The following is a 17,923-nucleotide window of genomic DNA, read 5'->3' as shown; positions in this document are numbered from 1 at the left end:
GGGACAAAATTAAATAAGTTTAGCTGATAGGTAGCCCATATGGAGCAAAGGTAAACAGTTGCTGGAGTGTTAGACTGTGGTGGTGTTTGTGGATTCTGACTTTATCAATTCACTTCATATTTATATTATTGTTTCTATTTAGGAAAATATTCTTGAGAGGATTCATTTTCACCTAGTGCCGAACAGTGAAACAGATATGTGCACTTCAAAATCTTGTATTGCTCATCAGAAGTTTGCTATGACACTGTATGAACAGGTTGGACCTTTATTTCATTGCTTTAACAGATAATTTATTTTTGCTGTCATGAGTAAATAAAAACTAATGGATCTTTACTTTTGTAGTGTGTATGTCGCAGTTGTGGAGCGTCATCAGACCCCTTGCCTTTTACGGAGTTTGTGCGTTATATTTCTACCACAGCCCTGTGGTAAGAGCTTTTATTCTCTTTCATCTCATTTTTCTGCATATACCCTCCCAATAATAATCAAAACATGCTAGGCAAATCCCGCAAGTGTTAAAACAAATCACTTAATTTTTCTTTGTTAAAACATGCTTTTGAGATTCTGTTCAAAGGTAACATTTGGATTTCAAAAGCTAGTTATAAAGAGAGCTTGGCAAAAAGAATGTGCGTTGCTGCTGTTTCATATTGTCTCTGAATCTTTTCTTTTTTTCCATAAGAAATAGTTGAGAGTTGGTTGAAATGTGTTTATTCTTAAGGGTGATCTACAGTGGAATTTATTCCTGTTTCTTTTTTGTAGTAATGAAGTAGATAGAATGATGGAAAGGCATGAACGTCTCAAGCCGGAAATGTTTGCAGAATTGCTGCAAGCAGCAAATACTTCTGATGACTATAGAAAGTGTCCTGTAAGTAAACAAAGATGTTGCATTACTCTGATTAAGATACTAGAGAGAATCTTCCAGGATGTTAAATCAGGCTTAAATTATTCCCCTAAAAGAAGGATAACTTGTGGCTACTTCAGTGCAGCCTAGGTTAGGGTAGGAAAGCCTTAAATATATATTCTGTTGCTCCAGATAGGGATAAATTCCTAGTATTGTAGGTGCAAGGGGCCAGTTAGAAAATCACGTTATTAGATCCCTGCTTTATTCTTCACTGCACATCAAACGTATAGCTAGTCGTCTTTGATTAATCTGAATAGGTGTATTGTCTGAGCAAAGCTGCTTTAGCTCATGTATGCTGTAGGAGAGACAACTTGACAAAATAGTCTTTCATTGGAATAATTTTGTACTTATATTGACCAAAATAGTCTCTTTCATGTGGTTGTTGTGCTTCATCCCCTGCTTCCTTAAATGGTTCAGTTTTGAATAGTCTTCATCTAGGAAACATAGAAAAGCACACAAGAAAGTACAGAAATAAGCTTAAATGATGAAAATGGTGTGTGCTGGGAGGGGCAAAATAGAAGTTGTGATAGTGACTCGCGTATTTTTAGAGATTTATATTTTAAGGTGATATTTGGACATAGAAGTTTAGCTGTCATATTCATCAGTATTTTTATGGTATTTATGTAAAAAAAAGTGATGAGGAATGTTATCTTTGAATTGTTAGCAGCAAACAATTAAATTTCAGAACTGGAAGAAATTAGAGTTACTTTGTTATTCTATGTTTTCTAGTAACTCAGCATTGAATTTCAGGGTTTTTACATATTTGTTTACCCTCTGCTTTTTTTTTTTTCTTTCTTCTAGAGTAGCTGTGGTCAAAAAATAAAAATTCGTCGTGTTCTTATGAATTGCCCTGAGATTGTCACAATTGGTTTAGTCTGGGATTCAGAACACTCTGATCTGACAGAAGAGGTTATGCGGAATCTGGCAACACAACTTTATCTTCCTGGGGTATCTGACCTAAAACTAAATGAAATGCTTATTCTAGAATTTCATTATGTGTTTCTGGGGACAAAAAAAATTAACTTCAAGTCTTGTCTGCTTTTAGTTTCCTTTTTTGTGAGAGAAGAAAATAGTGTTGGTCTCAGACTTGATTATGAAGGTGAAAGTCAGTGAATTTCTGGTTGAAAATCTAGGAATATCATGTTCAGTTTGAAATCTGAAATTTTCAGATAATCTGGAATTACTCTTGAGAATTATTGTTTTGCCCTATCAACTTTGTGAATATAAATGTTGTAACAGACCCAATAAGTGCAAAAATCATTATTTAAATTCATGAAAAATTATATACTGCAAGAGGATATTTAATACCGATTGCCTTGGTGAAATTCCAGTAGTTGTTCTAGATGTTAATGCTAAGTGTTTTACACGTATTTAAAATTATGAAATCATTTTTGCAGCTGTTCTATAGGGTTACGGACGAAAACGCCAAAAATAGTGAACTTTTTCTTGTGGGAATGATTTGCTACACAAGCCGACATTACTGTGCCTTTGCCTTTCACACTAAAAGTTGCAAGTGGGTGCTGTTTGATGATGCTAATGTCAAAGAGGTAAATTTTTTTTCTACTGCTACCAGATCTTTACTTTTCTAGAATGCATTCTTTTGACAGCAGACTTGAAATGATTCAAATAAATGTCTTTATTTTCATAAGTCTTTATTTTCATTTGTCAGTTTTTACAAATCAGATTTAGAATCAACTGCACCACTTTACGATTCTGTTTTCCAAATGCTGCACGCTTTCAAATGTTAGTATAGTTCTTATTGACTTTTTAATTTGTATTCCTTTTTAGGAAAAAGAAGAAAAAAGAATGATTATTGATAGCTGTATTCGTAGCGTTGGTGTTCTGCTAACCTGTGTAAATGCTGATGCTGGTGTCTTGCCACAAGTTACATAAACTCATGTGCTAACGTTTTAAATTTTAATGCAGTTTTTGGAGTTAGTCATTCAGTACCTGTAGCTTATTACATTATTTTTTCCTTAATTAGGTTCAATGATGTTGATGCAAATAGAATGTCTTTTTTTCTTAGATTGGAACAAAATGGAAAGATGTGGTCTCCAAGTGTATTCGATGTCACTTTCAGCCTTTGTTGCTATTTTATGCTAACCCAGATGGCACGGCTGTATCTGCAGAAGATGCTCCAAAGCATATTATTCACTGGTCTCAATACAAAGCAGCAGGAGGAAATGGGGAAGACTTGGGTAATGACATTTTTCTTTTTTTAAATGTTAATAATATAATCTCAATTATATTTAAAAAATTTTAATTATAAAGGAGGAGTAGCACATTAGCTGCCTACTTCTTAAGTGTCTTTATCAATAATTGTCTAGTAAGTCTCAAAAGATTAGTGTGTATATTTAATAGTAGAATTGTCTGTTCTGCATCTGATAGGGGAATACAAATTGAGATACACAGGTAATGGGGAAGTTATCTTCTGTTGTAGATTGTTTGGCCGTAGTTAAAAGTTACATGTAAAATAGTTATTTCAGAAGAAAATCTTAGTATATTTGTATATGCAGGTGTTCTTATGTCTGTATTTGTGTATTTAAAATACCTCTAAAATACTATAAAACAGGTGTTTTAGGTAAAACAATACTACAAATAAGAATATATTCGTATTATATCCATATTTTATATATAAACGTATTGGCATGTGAGTATGTGTATATATCTGTATACACATACAGACACTAAATGCCAATTCAGAACTTGAGGAAAAATCAGAAGAAGCTGCAGGAAACTTCTTTTCTCACAGATCCTTATACTAGAGGCCTCAGCATGTCAGAACTTAAGTTCTTTTGTTTCTATAGTTTCTACTGCTCTCTCTTAACATTTACATACAAATAAATAAAATAAATTGGATTTGACATATTCATCTTCACATAATGAGCTGCAATTGAATGTAGATTGCTTCAGGGAAGAAAGAATTAAAATTATCCCGTTGCGATATAGCGTTATAAATATGTCAGTCCTTTATTTTTGAACTTCGATACTGGGAACCTTAAATTAGGAAGCCTTTCACTTCTGAAGATAGATATTCCTTTGACAGGATTTGAAAAGCATTCTGTTCTTAAACTAGACCACACAAAAGAGAATGGAATTGGAGACCCTGCTAATCAAAAGAGTAATAAAAAACTTCAGCCAGATAATACAGCATTCAGTAGAAGCCATATTCAAGCTAGTGGTGGTAGAGGTCCAGGTATGTACTTTTTATTTATTTTTTTTCCTCCAAATACATGGCTTATGAAGTAATTTCAGTCAACAGCTTTTCAGACATGTGCTAACTTCCAGACTAGAATTATTTCTAAAGGAATAATTCTATCACTGTGTTTAATGCATCTGTGAATAGCAGCTAATGGTTAAATAATGTCTGTCATGGAGTATTAACCTTTGTGGTGTACATCTATATATTTTTTTTTTTTAACTGCCCTTTATTATTCCTGTGCTAAAGTGGTTCTCAAGACTTTAGTCCATTTCTTAAACATCACCATGCCTTCTAATTATATTGTCAGTTAAAATGCATGTTAAAAAGTTGATTTGGTCCTGTGGCCCATGTGATGTGACTCTGTGGATCGTTAGCTATTTGAGGAACACTGTTTCCCACCAGTATCGTGATAGGGACCATTATTTTTAGTCTTGTCTGACTTTTATCTTATTTTTTGAAAGAATAGTAAAGAAGTTATTTTAAACCTATTTAAAAATCCATTTTATCTGTAAATTAAATTTCCAAGAAAGCAAGGTATAAAAAGTCCTATGAGGAGTGACTTCTATGTTACTTGTCTGTGTCTCTGCTCCAGACTCCTCATACTGGTCAGGAGGAGAGATGATGGTTCCTCTTGAGAGATATATTTCTCCTCTGTCTTTTAGTGTTGAATTCCTAGACTTTTCCATGCTGAGAATGCTCTGCTTGATAACTTTTTTTAATGAGGTGATGACCCAGAAATGGTACTGAGTAATGGGATCACTCTTTAAAAACTACAGATCTCTTCACTGCTTTCTTAAAAATATAACTTCGTGTTCCCTTCACTACTTTCTTAAAAACATAACTTCATGTTTTAACAAGACAAGATTAAACTTGGATTCACATTTTTCAGTATGATTTCCGAAACTTGATGTAAATAGTAGGTGCTTTGACAATGGGTTGAGCATTCAAGCTTAAAAACTAAGATGAATTTGGAAGATGTGCGTTTGTGAGGCAGGCTTGACTTAATGCTGCTTTGGTTGCTTTTAATAGCTATGTTTAATGGACTGCTTGCAGATGTCTATACACTTATCTATACTATACACCTTACCTTGGCTTAGGGATCTGTGGCATATAATTTTATTGTCTGTGTAAGAAGTATTGGTATTAAAATCTAAATGTTATGGTACATAAATATAGTTGTATTTTGTTTATGACTTTTTATTAATGAATTTTGACAAATGAAATATTTTTTGCAGCTAAGTTAGGTTACAGTGATCAAAAGGATAGGCTGAAGGACATATCCAGAGAGTGTGCTCAGAAAGCTGCTGATATGAAAAACTTTTCATCTTTACGAAAAGATGCAGACAGGGGACTGAGAAAAGAATCTGGGAGACAAAGAGGTACGTTTTAAAAATACAAACGGAAAATCAATGGGTTGAATAGATTTTTAGCATCAGTACTTCTCCCTTTAAGAGAAAAGGTCATAACGTTAAAGTTTCCTATCACTCAAAGATTCTGAGATACATACTGATTTTGTTGAGTTTGAGATAGCCTAAGAAAAATATGTAGTATAACTGTATCAAAGTTAAACATTAGAAAAAACTTTAATGGAACCTTTTTTTCCCCCCCCCCTCCCCCCCACAAGATTTGATTGGGGAAGATCGTTCCAATTTTAAGTCAGGGTCTCCTCCAGCTGGAAGTGGACTTAGACAATATGCTGATCAGCGCATATACAACAGCCAGGGAAGAGGACCTTATAAGCATGACAGTGCACCTCACCAAGCCAAGCTTTCTGTACAGGTGCCAGGATCAAATAAAACAGAACCTTTTCCTGCTGGGGAGAAGGTGATGATCAGGACCCGGACTGATGGTGTCACTGGCTACGATACAGACAGCAGCCAAGACTCTAGGGACAAAGGAAGTATCAGCAGCAGAAGCAGAAGTAAAGGTTGGAAACCCATGCGAGAGACACTAAACGTAGACAGCATTTTCAGTGAGACTGAGAAGAAGCAGCATAGCCCAAAACATAAAGCAAATCTAAACAGTAAATCTAAGCATGAAAAAGAGCGGAGCTTTAACCATTGGCCCAAGGAGAACCAGATCCAGAAAGGTTTAATGACTATATATGAAGATGAAACAAAACAGGATACAGGAAGTCGAAGCTCTTTGGATTCAGAGGGAAAAGGGAATGCTGAAAAAAGCAAAGGATTTACAGAGAGAAAAATCCACGGTGATAACTGGCAAATGCAGAGGACAGAATCTGGGTATGAAAGCAGTGATCATATCAGCAATGGATCTGCAAATCTGGACTCACCTGTTATTGAAGGAATCAGCCCAGCAGATGTCAAGAACATTAAAGAAAGTGTTTCCTGCAGGTAATGCTAATGCTCTTAAGAACTTGCATAGATTGTCGTAACAGAAAAGTAGGCTGTTCTAATCTGCATGTGGCAGGTCAATTGCCGTCAAGAAAACATGCTTTTGCAACTTTCTGTTCTTTAGGTCTTGTTTGCAGAAAACTAGCAACTTATCTAGAAATACAGGTGAAGAAATTCAGTTTTGTATTAACTTTATCTGCACTCTGCGGCTGCAACACTATTTGGCTAAATGCCTTCCAAACAGAACTACATTATTATGGCACTGAGCCAGAAATCCTGCTGAAGGACAGGATGTGTTACATTTGGAGTAATTGCTGCACTACTTTAGTTACAAATTTTTTTAGACTGTAGGTAACTTGGCATCTGTAATGGAATACTGCTCTCTGTACAAATCATATGGGTGTAGCCTGGAAAAGGCTAAAAATGGTTTCTGGAATACATGAAGTTTCATTGGTAAAGTGTAAACTTCTTCAAAATCAAATCCTGCGTAATTGCGCTAAGTTTTGTACCTATAAAAGTTGTATTGGCAGGCCCCAATGGAAACATGATTATGTCAGTAGATGAACCATATATATCGTTATTAGCCATTGTTCTGGAATTTAGATTTCTAGAGCATCTCAGGTATATATTGATCACTTGATAGTACATTAAGTGAGAGGTTTGAAATCTTTGCTGAAAAGTGTACTGTAAAATTTTAAAAAACTGGTAAAAAATGCAAGTAGTAGACAAATTTTGTTAAACTTCTTAAACTGCAGTATGCTGTAATGAAAAATATAAAGGTATCAACCTTCCATATGCTGTTTTCTGCAATGTGTCCTAAATTGCATACAGAATTTAGTTCCTACTAGAATCTGTACTTCTGAATCTTCTTAATACCCTTAAGATTAAAAAGCACAGTTATTAGACCAAGCTTAGTCACAAGTCATTGCTAGGTTTGATCCAATTTTTGGACATATATTTTCATCTGAAATGTGTGGGTTTTTTTGTTTTTTGTTTTAACTGGAGAGGGAATAGCAAATTGCAGGAGTAAAATGCTCCGACTTCTCTAAGTGGAGATGCACATTTTAAAATGTATTTCATAAAATATATAGCAAGTTATCAAAGTAAAACTTTCTTTTAAAGCATTTAAAATGCAGATTCTGGCTGAAATAAAATATCTCTGATTATTTTGGAACTGTGAGGAAGCAAAACTAATTTACTTCTTACTTTCCGAGGGAATTATTTTATTTGCCGTATAGACACATACATAAGGACATAAAAATGGCTATACTATGGTGTACTGTTTCAGTGTCTATAGTCTCCTCTAACAGAGATTTCCAATTTAACTATGCTTCAATGTAGGGAAAGCGCTCATTTTTTAAAATGCCTGATGGATAATTTAATGGGATGCCTGAGTGCTGATTGTATATTAAATGAGAGAGAACATGGTAAGTGTAAGTAACTTAGTTCATTAAGAGTCTGCTTACACTACGATTTAAATATTTTTAAGCTAGCCAAAAAACCCCACACTATCAAAATACAAGCGACTTCTTGGGCCGTTCAATTTCGGAAGGATGTTACATGATTAATTGTTGGAGTTGATTGGCAGTACCCGCTAGTTTCTTTCTAGCTAGTTAGATTTTAGTCTTATAGAAATAAAAGAATATAAATGAATTGCTTGAGAGTGCTTTTAGAAGGTGGAAAAAATGACTTATTTTTTGTTTTCTGTTGGGTTGTTTCTCCCTTCTTCCTGATTCTTTCAATGTTTTTCTTATTTTCTTGTCCTCTCAATAAGAGACATTCTTTATTGTAAAATTGCCAGTGTGTATCTTCCTCCCTGCCTTACCCTTGGAGAAGGCAGGAACTGGCAGGGTGTTTGTCGGCTCCTTATCTGGATTGGTTATACACGTTTTTGGCTGAACTAAAACAGAAAGATTTACTAAATCCACTGTGTGGTGGTGGTGGGTTTTTTTACCTTGCATCTGCTACTGTTATCTTTCAGCATGAGTTTGAAAAAGAGCTTTTAAATGAATATTCATATAACAGGTGTGAATGAAAGACAATGTCATTCACAACGTACAGGAATGATGTGTATTGCAACAAACAGTAATAATGAGTAGCTAAATGTCAAAGTAGGAGAATGGACAGCAAGCTAAAATGGTAGCTAACAGGTTTCAGATACTTAAGATATTGATACTGATGAGATTTTTACATTTTTAGAAAACTTAGGTTTGTCATAGTCAGATATTGTTGTATGTTTAACCCTGAGATATTCAGGATGTAAACTATTAGCACTGAAATATGCGTATGTTTTGGACATGGGTGGTACTGATGATAAATTGGAAACCATGTGTACTGCATGGGTAGTATTCTTTTACTGCATTTAAGGGGGTAACGGAAGGGAAAGTTTTCAAATAAATGGAATTGGATACCCAATGCTGTCTGTACCTTTAGAAAATCACTTTTTTATTTAAGAACTATCATGCTTTCTTGGTGATCGCTTGTGCTTGGTAAGCACTTTTTGAAATTCTTATTCCCTTTTTTTTTTTTTTTTTTTTTTTTACAATGAGAAAAAGTGCAGTTGGCAGGCCTTTCTCACAGGCGGTGCATCTTTTTTCTGTTAACTTTTGTTAACTTTGATCTTTATTAATCAGAGTGATATGATACTAAAACGTGAATTTTCTTGATCTTATGTGCTGTGTATTAGGCATCTTGCTGTTACACTGGGTAGGGCTGGGATGAGTGGGTGTCTAAGTCTCCAGAACAAACTGAGAACATCAGCTTTTCAAGCTCTGTTTTTCTCCTGCCCACAGTAAAGAATTTGGCTGATCCTGAACTTCTCTGTGTCAGCGCAGCCTGCCACAGGTGGCAGTTGTGTTAAAAATATTCAAGGATTACCCCACTGTCTTCTCATATGTAGTATGTGTTTTAGCAAAAAATGTGATAGAGTGATGAAAAGGAAGGCCAAATTTTCACATAGAAAGCCAAAATTGGTATTTTTAAAGCTTGTATGTACTATATGCAATAATGTTTGTGATCATGTATCAGTAGTTTAAGCCTTCAGATTGCATGTGTGCTTATTTTACAGCAACCAGAACTTGTCAACCAAGAAAGCTGAAAATGTGTTACGTTCTGTTTCCCAGCAGAGCAGAAACTTTTATGGTAAGAACTTTAACCTATATAAAAACCAAGAAGTTTTCTTAGAAAAAGAAATGTTTAGGTGTACCACAATTTTAATGCTAATGTCACACAGGAGTTGGACATCTTCGACTGGCCTTTTATTTTATAATCTCGGTCCATAAATTTATGTCATGATGATATTTCATAAAATCTTATTGTTGCTGCTATTTTTTTTACAAGCAATAGCCACGTGTTTTTGACTTTTTGAAATTACTCTGTATTTAGGTGAATTAGAGTGGAATCTGCATAGAATTGGTGGCTCTTTCGGGCATGATGCTAGTATTCTGATACACATTTTGCGGTAGAGAGATGTCTTCTGGACTGCATAGCCTGTGTGCTCTGTCTTTTTAGAATGGCAAAGAAAACCTGTTGATGTATTTTTTTTCTCTCCACAGTAAATTCCAAATTTTGTTCTTGTTCACATCTTTTTTTTAACCTTTGTGATGAAGATGGACATAAAGATGGTGTTCATGTCCCTGCTTGGTGCACTTTGATGGAAACATAAAGGAGCAGCAGTTCAATAACCATATCGTTCTTGTCAGGGGTACTTAAAGCATTCTGTTCCACAAAGCACCTTCATTTATTTGGTTTCTTTTCTTTTAGGGAAAATGTACACTGTAAATGGACTCCTAGCTAGCTGCTGTGATAGATAGGTTTCCAAATAGAGGGGGTTTTTTTAGTGCTCTGCCGTCATGGAAAGAAAGTTGTGGCATGACAGTAGCAGCAACAGTAGCTCCTATTTCTGCTCTTGGTCATGAACATACAGGGTAGAGGTTTATCTGTTTGTAGCACATCCTTTCACCCTGCAGTGGCAGTGCTTGGCTCTGGGTTGAGCCATTTAAAAGTGGTCTCCTAATCAGCTGTTCCACACTACCTCTAACACAAAAGTGACAGGCTTGGCAATTTTTTTAACACTTGGATATATTGTATTTCAGTATATAAAATGTAAGTATAGTTTTGAGAGGTTACAGCTACTTCTCAGGGCGTTTTTTTTTTTTTTTTAATGAATTAACTGTTAGGTATTCAGGGTACAGTGTTTCTTCCTGCCCCATACCAAACTTTCTTGATGTGCTTTGTTACACAGTGTTTGCTTTTACAGTTGATAACAATTTGTCCTTTCTTGTGCATTTTATATACCACTACCTCCTCAGTAAGTGGCCCAGTACTTACCTGCTACTGACTGATTAGTTCTGTGTGTAAGAACTGGAAACAGTATTGTTCATCATATTAGCAATTTTGGCTGACCCTATGCTGACATAAAGCATTCAGTGCAAATCCTTTTCTTTGCCCTTTCAGGGCCTTTTCTTTTTAATCCAACACAAATGATTAAATGTAAATCTCTAGTTTTGTTGCATATATTCTGCTTTTAGAACATGCTTCTCATTTTCTAATGATTTTTAGCAAGAGTTTGTTTTCAAAAGCAAAACAAAAAACAAACCGTTAGAACATACCCCTTGTGTTCATTCCCTATGCTTCACCACAAAAACATTTCGGAGAGTTTTCTTGGAACATACTAAGAAAGAGTTTTAAAAGTGTCTCAGTGGAGTGCAGTACCATTTCTTTTCTTATAAGAGACGAAGCAATATCAGGAAGAAACACTTGCAATAAGGAAATCTACTTCCTTTTACATATTAATATGTCTTCTAGATTTTTATAAATTTGACAAATGCCTTAGCATAAAAATACTACAGGTCAGCATAAGGCCAGCCAAAATCACTATCCACTGTTGTTGAAACAATGGAATGGTGCTTGTACAAAGAGTTGCAATAAATATTAGACCACTTCCCCAGGAAATGTTTGATTTTTATAGATATCATACTACACTTTTCAAATATTGTACAGTATAGCTTTTTCCTAAGACTTAAAATCCATGGGGTTTTTTTGGCCATATCACTTATTTTTTCTGTCTTTATTCTGATGTTGTTGTTGTAGAAAGAGAACTAATTTGTTTTTGTTTTTGTTTTTTTTTATTTTGATAACAAACTCCCTACCCCAAACCTTTTGGTGTCTGGTGTTTTTTGGAATGCAAAGATCTGTTTTGTTCTTGACATTTAAGCTCCTGTAGTTCTGTACTATACAGTATTTAGCATATCAGTGAAAAAAATAAACATTTGGAGAGAAAAAATAACTAGTGGAAAAATTTTTAAGGGCTATCAGAATGAAAAAATATAAGTGTTTTCAAACCATATTTGACCTTAGTAGTGAGTATTCTGTGGCGTTTACCATGTGATGGACTCAAATATATTTAAAACTTTCACTGTGCATCATAGATGCTTCTTCAAAAATGTGTTGGTTCCAAGTGATGCTTAGAATTATCCTGAAACATTACCATAATGATTGTAATAAAACAATGATAAAATCACATCTGTTCAGCAATACCAATTCAATACTAAGTTCTGAGTAGTTTCATAGCAAAAACATATATATCCTAAATGAAATGTGAAGTTCTCAAGCTTTTTGCATATTTTAGAAAGTAATACTTTCAGTGTAATGATTAATAGGCTTAGTGGATACTGTCACTTAACTGAAAACAATAGTGAAGAATTTGATCAGCTCACATGTATGTGGGGTCAAAGACCTTCACATACTAACTTATTTAGACTCAGTTGTCTAAAAAGTGTGTCAGGGCACCTTTCAGAAGGACAGAAATAGTCATTTAAGGCTAGCAGCTTGATTACCCTATGCCATATCTCAGAGTAGTATGAGCAAGACTTGGACTGTTAGATGAATACCGTATAGACTCTTAGAAAATGGTACCTTAAGAAAGAAATGTCCAGACCTCTCCAAAGAGTGGAATGTTGTAAGAAATCATTGTTAGCTCCTGACAGGGACTTAAAAATATTTTTTCCTGACTTTTTCTCTCCCCTTTTCTTAAGGAAACAATGTTGAAGTTCTAGTAGTACCCATGATAATTATTACTGTGCTTCACCAGTTCCTGATTTTAACAGAAGCTGAGTAAGCTCCTATTAAGTATTTGCTCAGTAGCTGAGGAATTCTGTCCTTGACTCACAAAAGTAAGCTTATTGTTATATTATGAAGGTAGTAACATTGGATCTCACAGTGGTTATGCAGATCAAATGACTGCTTCCTCGAGTATTAACAAGCAATAGATTACTGTAGTTCTAGAACAGGTGTCCTGTATGGCCATTCCCTAATCTGTGTGAACAATTTTGGCCTGAAAATGTGGCTATTAGGCAAGCAAATATGGTATCCTTAATTTATATTAATGAGTAGCTGTTTGTGAAGTTTGAGCTTGACGGACTTTGGAGGTTAAAGTCTTTGCTTATAAAGAACACGTGGCCTGAACAGTGCGAGGGCAAGATTTTCCTCCTGTTTAAAAAAATGCAATATAACAAGTCTGTCTGTTCAGTGATCTCTAAAAAGGATGTACGCAGAGCCTCAACTTAAAAATGTCTCCCCTGTGGAAAGAAACAAATGTTTTGCATTTGCAAAGCAGTGTTCGTAATATTGCAAACCCAGAGGTTTTCCCATTAGTATTTATTCAGTTCAATAGTATGAGACAACTGCAACTGAATTCTGGAATGTTTCTGAAGCTCTGGTGGATATATAAAACAGAATCTGAATTGCCTTTCCTTCCGGATCTCTTAAAAAAAACAAAAACATAAACAAACCATAATTCTGAAAAAGAGAACTCTGTTTTTTTCAGAGAGACCATATGCTTACTAATAATTTAAAATAATATGCAAGCATGCTTTTTTCTCTAACAGAACGCAGTTTTTAACCTTTATGGTGCAGCAAATGTATATGACTATCTTTTTGAACAACAGACTAGTTGTTCAAAGTTAATTTACTTGATATGGAACAGGAACAAAAAATGCCTTTCTGGAGTGTCTTTAGATGGTAGATTTACTGTTATTCTAGACAAGCACAGCTAAAGGATAAAGCAAGCAGACTGATGAGCGTGATCTGCTAAAAGTCACTTCTCTGAAAATTGCGTAAAGGACAGGAAGTGAGAAATGGTTTAGTGATGCTTAATCCTGACAAACCAGAGGACAGCACAAATCTACCCATGACCCTGCAACCTCTCAAAATAATTCTGGCAGTGTTTACAAGACATATGATCTGCTTTAATGAAATGATTTAAGTTTTGTCAAGAAAACTGCATATTAGTGGGGAAAGCATGGCCCCCTACACGCACCTCTGCTAGTGTTAGCAATGCACAGAAACACAAGCACAGAAATTTGAATAAATTCTAGAAACAAAACTTGTGGCCTTGCCATATGTTAGCTTTCCCCTTGAGAGAGTGTGGAGGAAAGCTGCTCTGGATTTGAAGAAGGAAGCAAAATATTCCCTGCGTGCTGTTAAGCTTTGTGAAATGAGTTTCTTTGCTCCGCATCTCTTTTGCCCTGTGAATAGGGAGAAATGGAATATTAGATCTTGCTATTCCTCAAAGGAAAAGAGGAGAATATGTGATAGATAAAAGATTATAACTGATGTGGTGTTCTTTATAATTTCAGCTTTAGTCAGCTAATCCATAAGCATTTGAAAAATCCTTTTTTGGCACCCATTAACAAATATTCTCAAGTCCTTTGCTTTATAGTCCTATAGCTATAGGAAGAAATAGTTACTAGTTTCTTAGGCACTGATAGTGTTGTGTGGAAAATGTAATAGAGGAATTTAGAAATCAGCATTAAGCCAATGGAAATGTAATTGACAGGAGAGAAGTTTTGGTTTAAAAACAAACAAGCAACCCCCCCCCCCCCCCCCCACCGCCAAACATTCAAGGTTTCCAACTACAGTCAAGTTAGCCCATGCAGATCGAAATTTAAAGCACTCTCGCTTTTGTAATTCGCTTTGTGAATGTGGAAAGTTTGAAATTTGAAACAAATCATGCAAAGATTAGGGTTCAGGTTTTAAAACAAAGACCTGATAAACTTTATAAGAAGGGTAGCGTAGAGATCAGAACGAAGGGAGACTAGAAGTTTATGTTCTTTGGTAACAGTTGCTTTATTTAAACTCACACACACATGCAAGCACAGAAAAAACAGTGGAGCTTTTACTTTTGATTTTGTCCAGATGCTTAAAGCAATTGAGGAAAAAAAAATCCACAAATTAATATACAAGAACTGTTTGACCTCTAAACGTTGTTCCAGAAGGTGTGGTTGCTCCCCTCTGCCCCGAATGTTCCAGCTTGGACAAGTTGTAATGTGTGTACCTTCTAGGCTAGGACTGCTTTTTTGTACCACATTCACAAAGCCTTGCTCCAAGTAAGTTCTTCTGCCACTTCAATTGAATACAGAAAAATGTCTGTGTTCAGGGAGAGAAATTTATCACGCTACCTGTTACATCAAGTATTACTTGTCGTCTTACTGGAATTTAAAAAAAAAAAAAAAAATCAGGCAATGAAAACTGCAGGGTACCTGCAGCTAAAACACAGTGAAAAGGAAATTGATTTTCTTTTTTTTTAATGTATAGAAGTTGGGCTTTGTAGTATTTTGTATGCCTAAATGCAGTCATTAGAGGAGAAATTGTTTGTCTTGCCTGTTGGCTTAGAATGGTGTTTCATTTTTTGAAAATCTCTGTTGGCTATTCAGATGTGGAAAATATATATATTTATAAATCTTAAAAGCAGGCTGGTGTGTATTTGAGAAACCAAAGTTACCTGTAAGTTATTGGTAAGCTTTTTATGATCAGTTGATAAGGATGTCGAGTCTCCAGCTGAACTCTGTGCTGTTCCCCTGTATTCACATTTGCAAAGAACCTAGAGCCAAAATTCCCGGTAGTGTGTGTCTCTGGTTTTAACCATGCATGGATCTAATGTCAGCAGAAGAGAAAATAACACATCTATTTTTAAGTTAGCTGGAATTCTGGAGGCACAAACCACCTGGTATCACTGAGCAGCTTTGGTTGAATGCCTGCCAAGCTCCGCAGAAGGAATGGCTCGTTAACCTTTGCTGCCTCCTCCTGCCTGATTTAGGATACTGCCTCCTGGAAGGACTTTGATTCCTTTGATTCCTTAGATTAAGGCTAAATTCCTGAGTGGTTTGGCTCGGAACGCTTTTCACATCAGTTGTTTTGTGGAATTAAAGAGCAGTTGTATGGGCAATTTATTGTTTGGTTGGTTTGTTTTTTTCAGTAGAAGTGCTCTTGTATAAAAATTGATGTATTTGAAGTCTGCAAGTTAAAACCTTAACAGACACTGTTAATCAAGCAAATTATTTAACTAATTCAGTTGCTAAGACTGTATCCTGAAATTGGGTCTGAGATTAAATACTGAATTGAAAATATTCACAGGAAATAATATGACATTCCTTTTTCATTAAAGCAATTTACAGTTCATTAAAATCTGTAATAGAACAGATGTTTTCTATTTGAGTACCTCAGAAATTGTTTTCTATTTGAGTACCTCAGTGTTAGCTATTTCTGATACTATGGCCAGTTTTGAGTTCCTTTCAGGTTAGCTACTTGACCCTTGTCAGTGTCACAAGGGCTCTTTGGGTAACCATGTTTTCATACTCATTCTAGAGTTTACCATGCTGGAATAATGAGTTTTGGTTTTAGTTGAAGAAAAGCCTTATTGAAGGCTTTCTCTCTTGAACTGTCAACTAAAGGCAGGGCAGATATTGTCTCTCAAGACAAATCTCCAGCTTCACTCGAAGTTTTAGTTTATTTTTTCTGGGGTTTTTTGACTTGTATGTTCACGCAGCATTTTGTTTTCCACAACTTTATTCAAACTTGGAAATTAAAACCAAAAAAAAAAAAAATTAAATTGGTAAAATTACATCATTTAAGAATAGGCCCAAACCATATGTAGCTTTTGTTGATGACAGTTTGGGGGCAGCCTCTGTAATCCCATTGGAAATTGGCAAAGGTAATACCATTTACTGAACCAGAGATTATTCCACTAGGATTCAGGCAAGCGTATGCCTCCGTTTGTGATGCTAATTCTTGTTAAATAAGTGGAGTAGCTATATAAAGCTAGTCCGTGCATTTACAAAATCAGTTTCTTTTTGAAAGGCCTCAGAGAAGGTGACTGATTATAATGGGCCAATCATTGTATCAGGAAGAATTCTAATACCTATCTCTAAACAAAGAGACAGCTTCTGCTCACTTGCCAAGAGAGTTTTATTCTTTGTGGTGTCAACATAGATTGCATTATGCTTCCTTTATATTTACTGTTAATAATAAGCTGCATAGTTGAGAATTTGGTGTCTTTGGAGAAAGATTCTTTGGTTTTGCCCTTGAATAGAAAGGGCTTCTAGAAAGCGACTGTAGTAAGCTGCCCCACGTGCTCTTGTCATGTGTCTAAGGCACAGGCTCACACTGCCGGCTCAACATGTCCAAGAACAGCACAGCTACTGTAAGAGATGTAGCAGTTCTCCGGTGTTACATTGTCAAGCTGTTTCAAAAATTGTATAATCCATTTCTTAAAACTAAAGAAGCCCTTACAGTATTTATGCTGCTTCATTAGTACTGAATCATGTGAAACTGGAAGAGTTGATATTTATTTTATAAACTAGGCTATTTCTTTTGTGGTTTTGGGATGTTTAAATAAACACGCTTTTGTAAAAGTCTGCTTTTGAAAAGTGTGCTTCTAATTAGATGAAATGTTAAAAAGATCTTGAAAACACATTTACAGGACTTCAAAATTTGTGATAATTACCTGCTCTCAAGTTACACTTGTGAAAAACTGAATATTTCTTCCAAATTATTTTGAATGAATAGAAGATCTAATCCAATGTGAAAGATTTTCTTCCAAATTATTATTTTAACTGTGTCAGAGAGATATTGACAAAAATTAAGTGTACTATGTTGTGGTGCTTTATTTGTTTGTGTAACTTATGAGAAATATCTCAGAGGACGAGTTCTTATTTTGGATTTTTTTTCCACCCCCAGACTTGAGGAAAGACCAGCTAGATTCAGAAGTTAACTATAGACCTCATGTTAATTTCCCAACAGAATTACCTTTGCAGATGCCCAGTCCTCCAGTAAAAAGGTAACTAATAATGTTGTTAATGTACTGTGTTATATATTAAAGAATATGTTGAATTCTAATATGTGATATTCCTGTTGTTTAAAAAAAAAAAAAAAAAAGTGAGAGTTTTAATTTTGATGCTTAGTCAGTGGAACGAAATAACTCTATGTAGTTTTAAACCATCTCACCTGAGCATAGGGCCCTAATATTTTTGTTTTGCATTTATGTGGTATAACAGGTAGTAGTTAGCCAAAGTAGCTATTGAAAAGTTTGGTTGGAAAGGGTGAAAACAATAACTTCTGCTTAGAAGCTGCTGTTACGTTCTTATAGTTTCTGATTTGAATTGTAAGTGCCCAGTACTTCCTAAAAATCAA

The 17,923-nt window shown here is 35.1% G+C and overlaps 1 protein-coding gene across 4 annotated transcripts in view; it reads left to right on the top strand.

Annotated features, from left to right (window-relative positions):
• The window catches only part of USP53 (ubiquitin specific peptidase 53), a 42,955-nt gene that overhangs the window by 20,840 nt on the left and 4,192 nt on the right, over positions 1–17,923 (top strand). For 3 of the 4 annotated variants that reach the window (XM_068941723.1, XM_068941721.1, XM_068941719.1), the window contains 11 exons: positions 143–256; positions 343–425; positions 757–862; positions 1,700–1,846; positions 2,296–2,445; positions 2,925–3,096; positions 3,945–4,094; positions 5,336–5,479; positions 5,725–6,454; positions 9,522–9,595; positions 17,471–17,570. In XM_068941723.1, coding sequence (XP_068797824.1) covers positions 143–256; positions 343–425; positions 757–862; positions 1,700–1,846; positions 2,296–2,445; positions 2,925–3,096; positions 3,945–4,094; positions 5,336–5,479; positions 5,725–6,454; positions 9,522–9,595; positions 17,471–17,570 — 1,970 coding nt within the window. The remainder of the gene's footprint in view (positions 1–142; positions 257–342; positions 426–756; positions 863–1,699; positions 1,847–2,295; positions 2,446–2,924; positions 3,097–3,944; positions 4,095–5,335; positions 5,480–5,724; positions 6,455–9,521; positions 9,596–17,470; positions 17,571–17,923) is intronic. The other variant, XM_068941722.1, reaches the window with a different exon arrangement.

This window comes from Struthio camelus, chromosome 4, assembly GCF_040807025.1.
Source record: "Struthio camelus isolate bStrCam1 chromosome 4, bStrCam1.hap1, whole genome shotgun sequence".
Lineage (NCBI taxonomy): Eukaryota > Metazoa > Chordata > Aves > Struthioniformes > Struthionidae > Struthio > Struthio camelus.
Note: the sequence above shows the minus strand (reverse complement) of the source record. Positions and strands in the feature narration are given on the sequence as shown.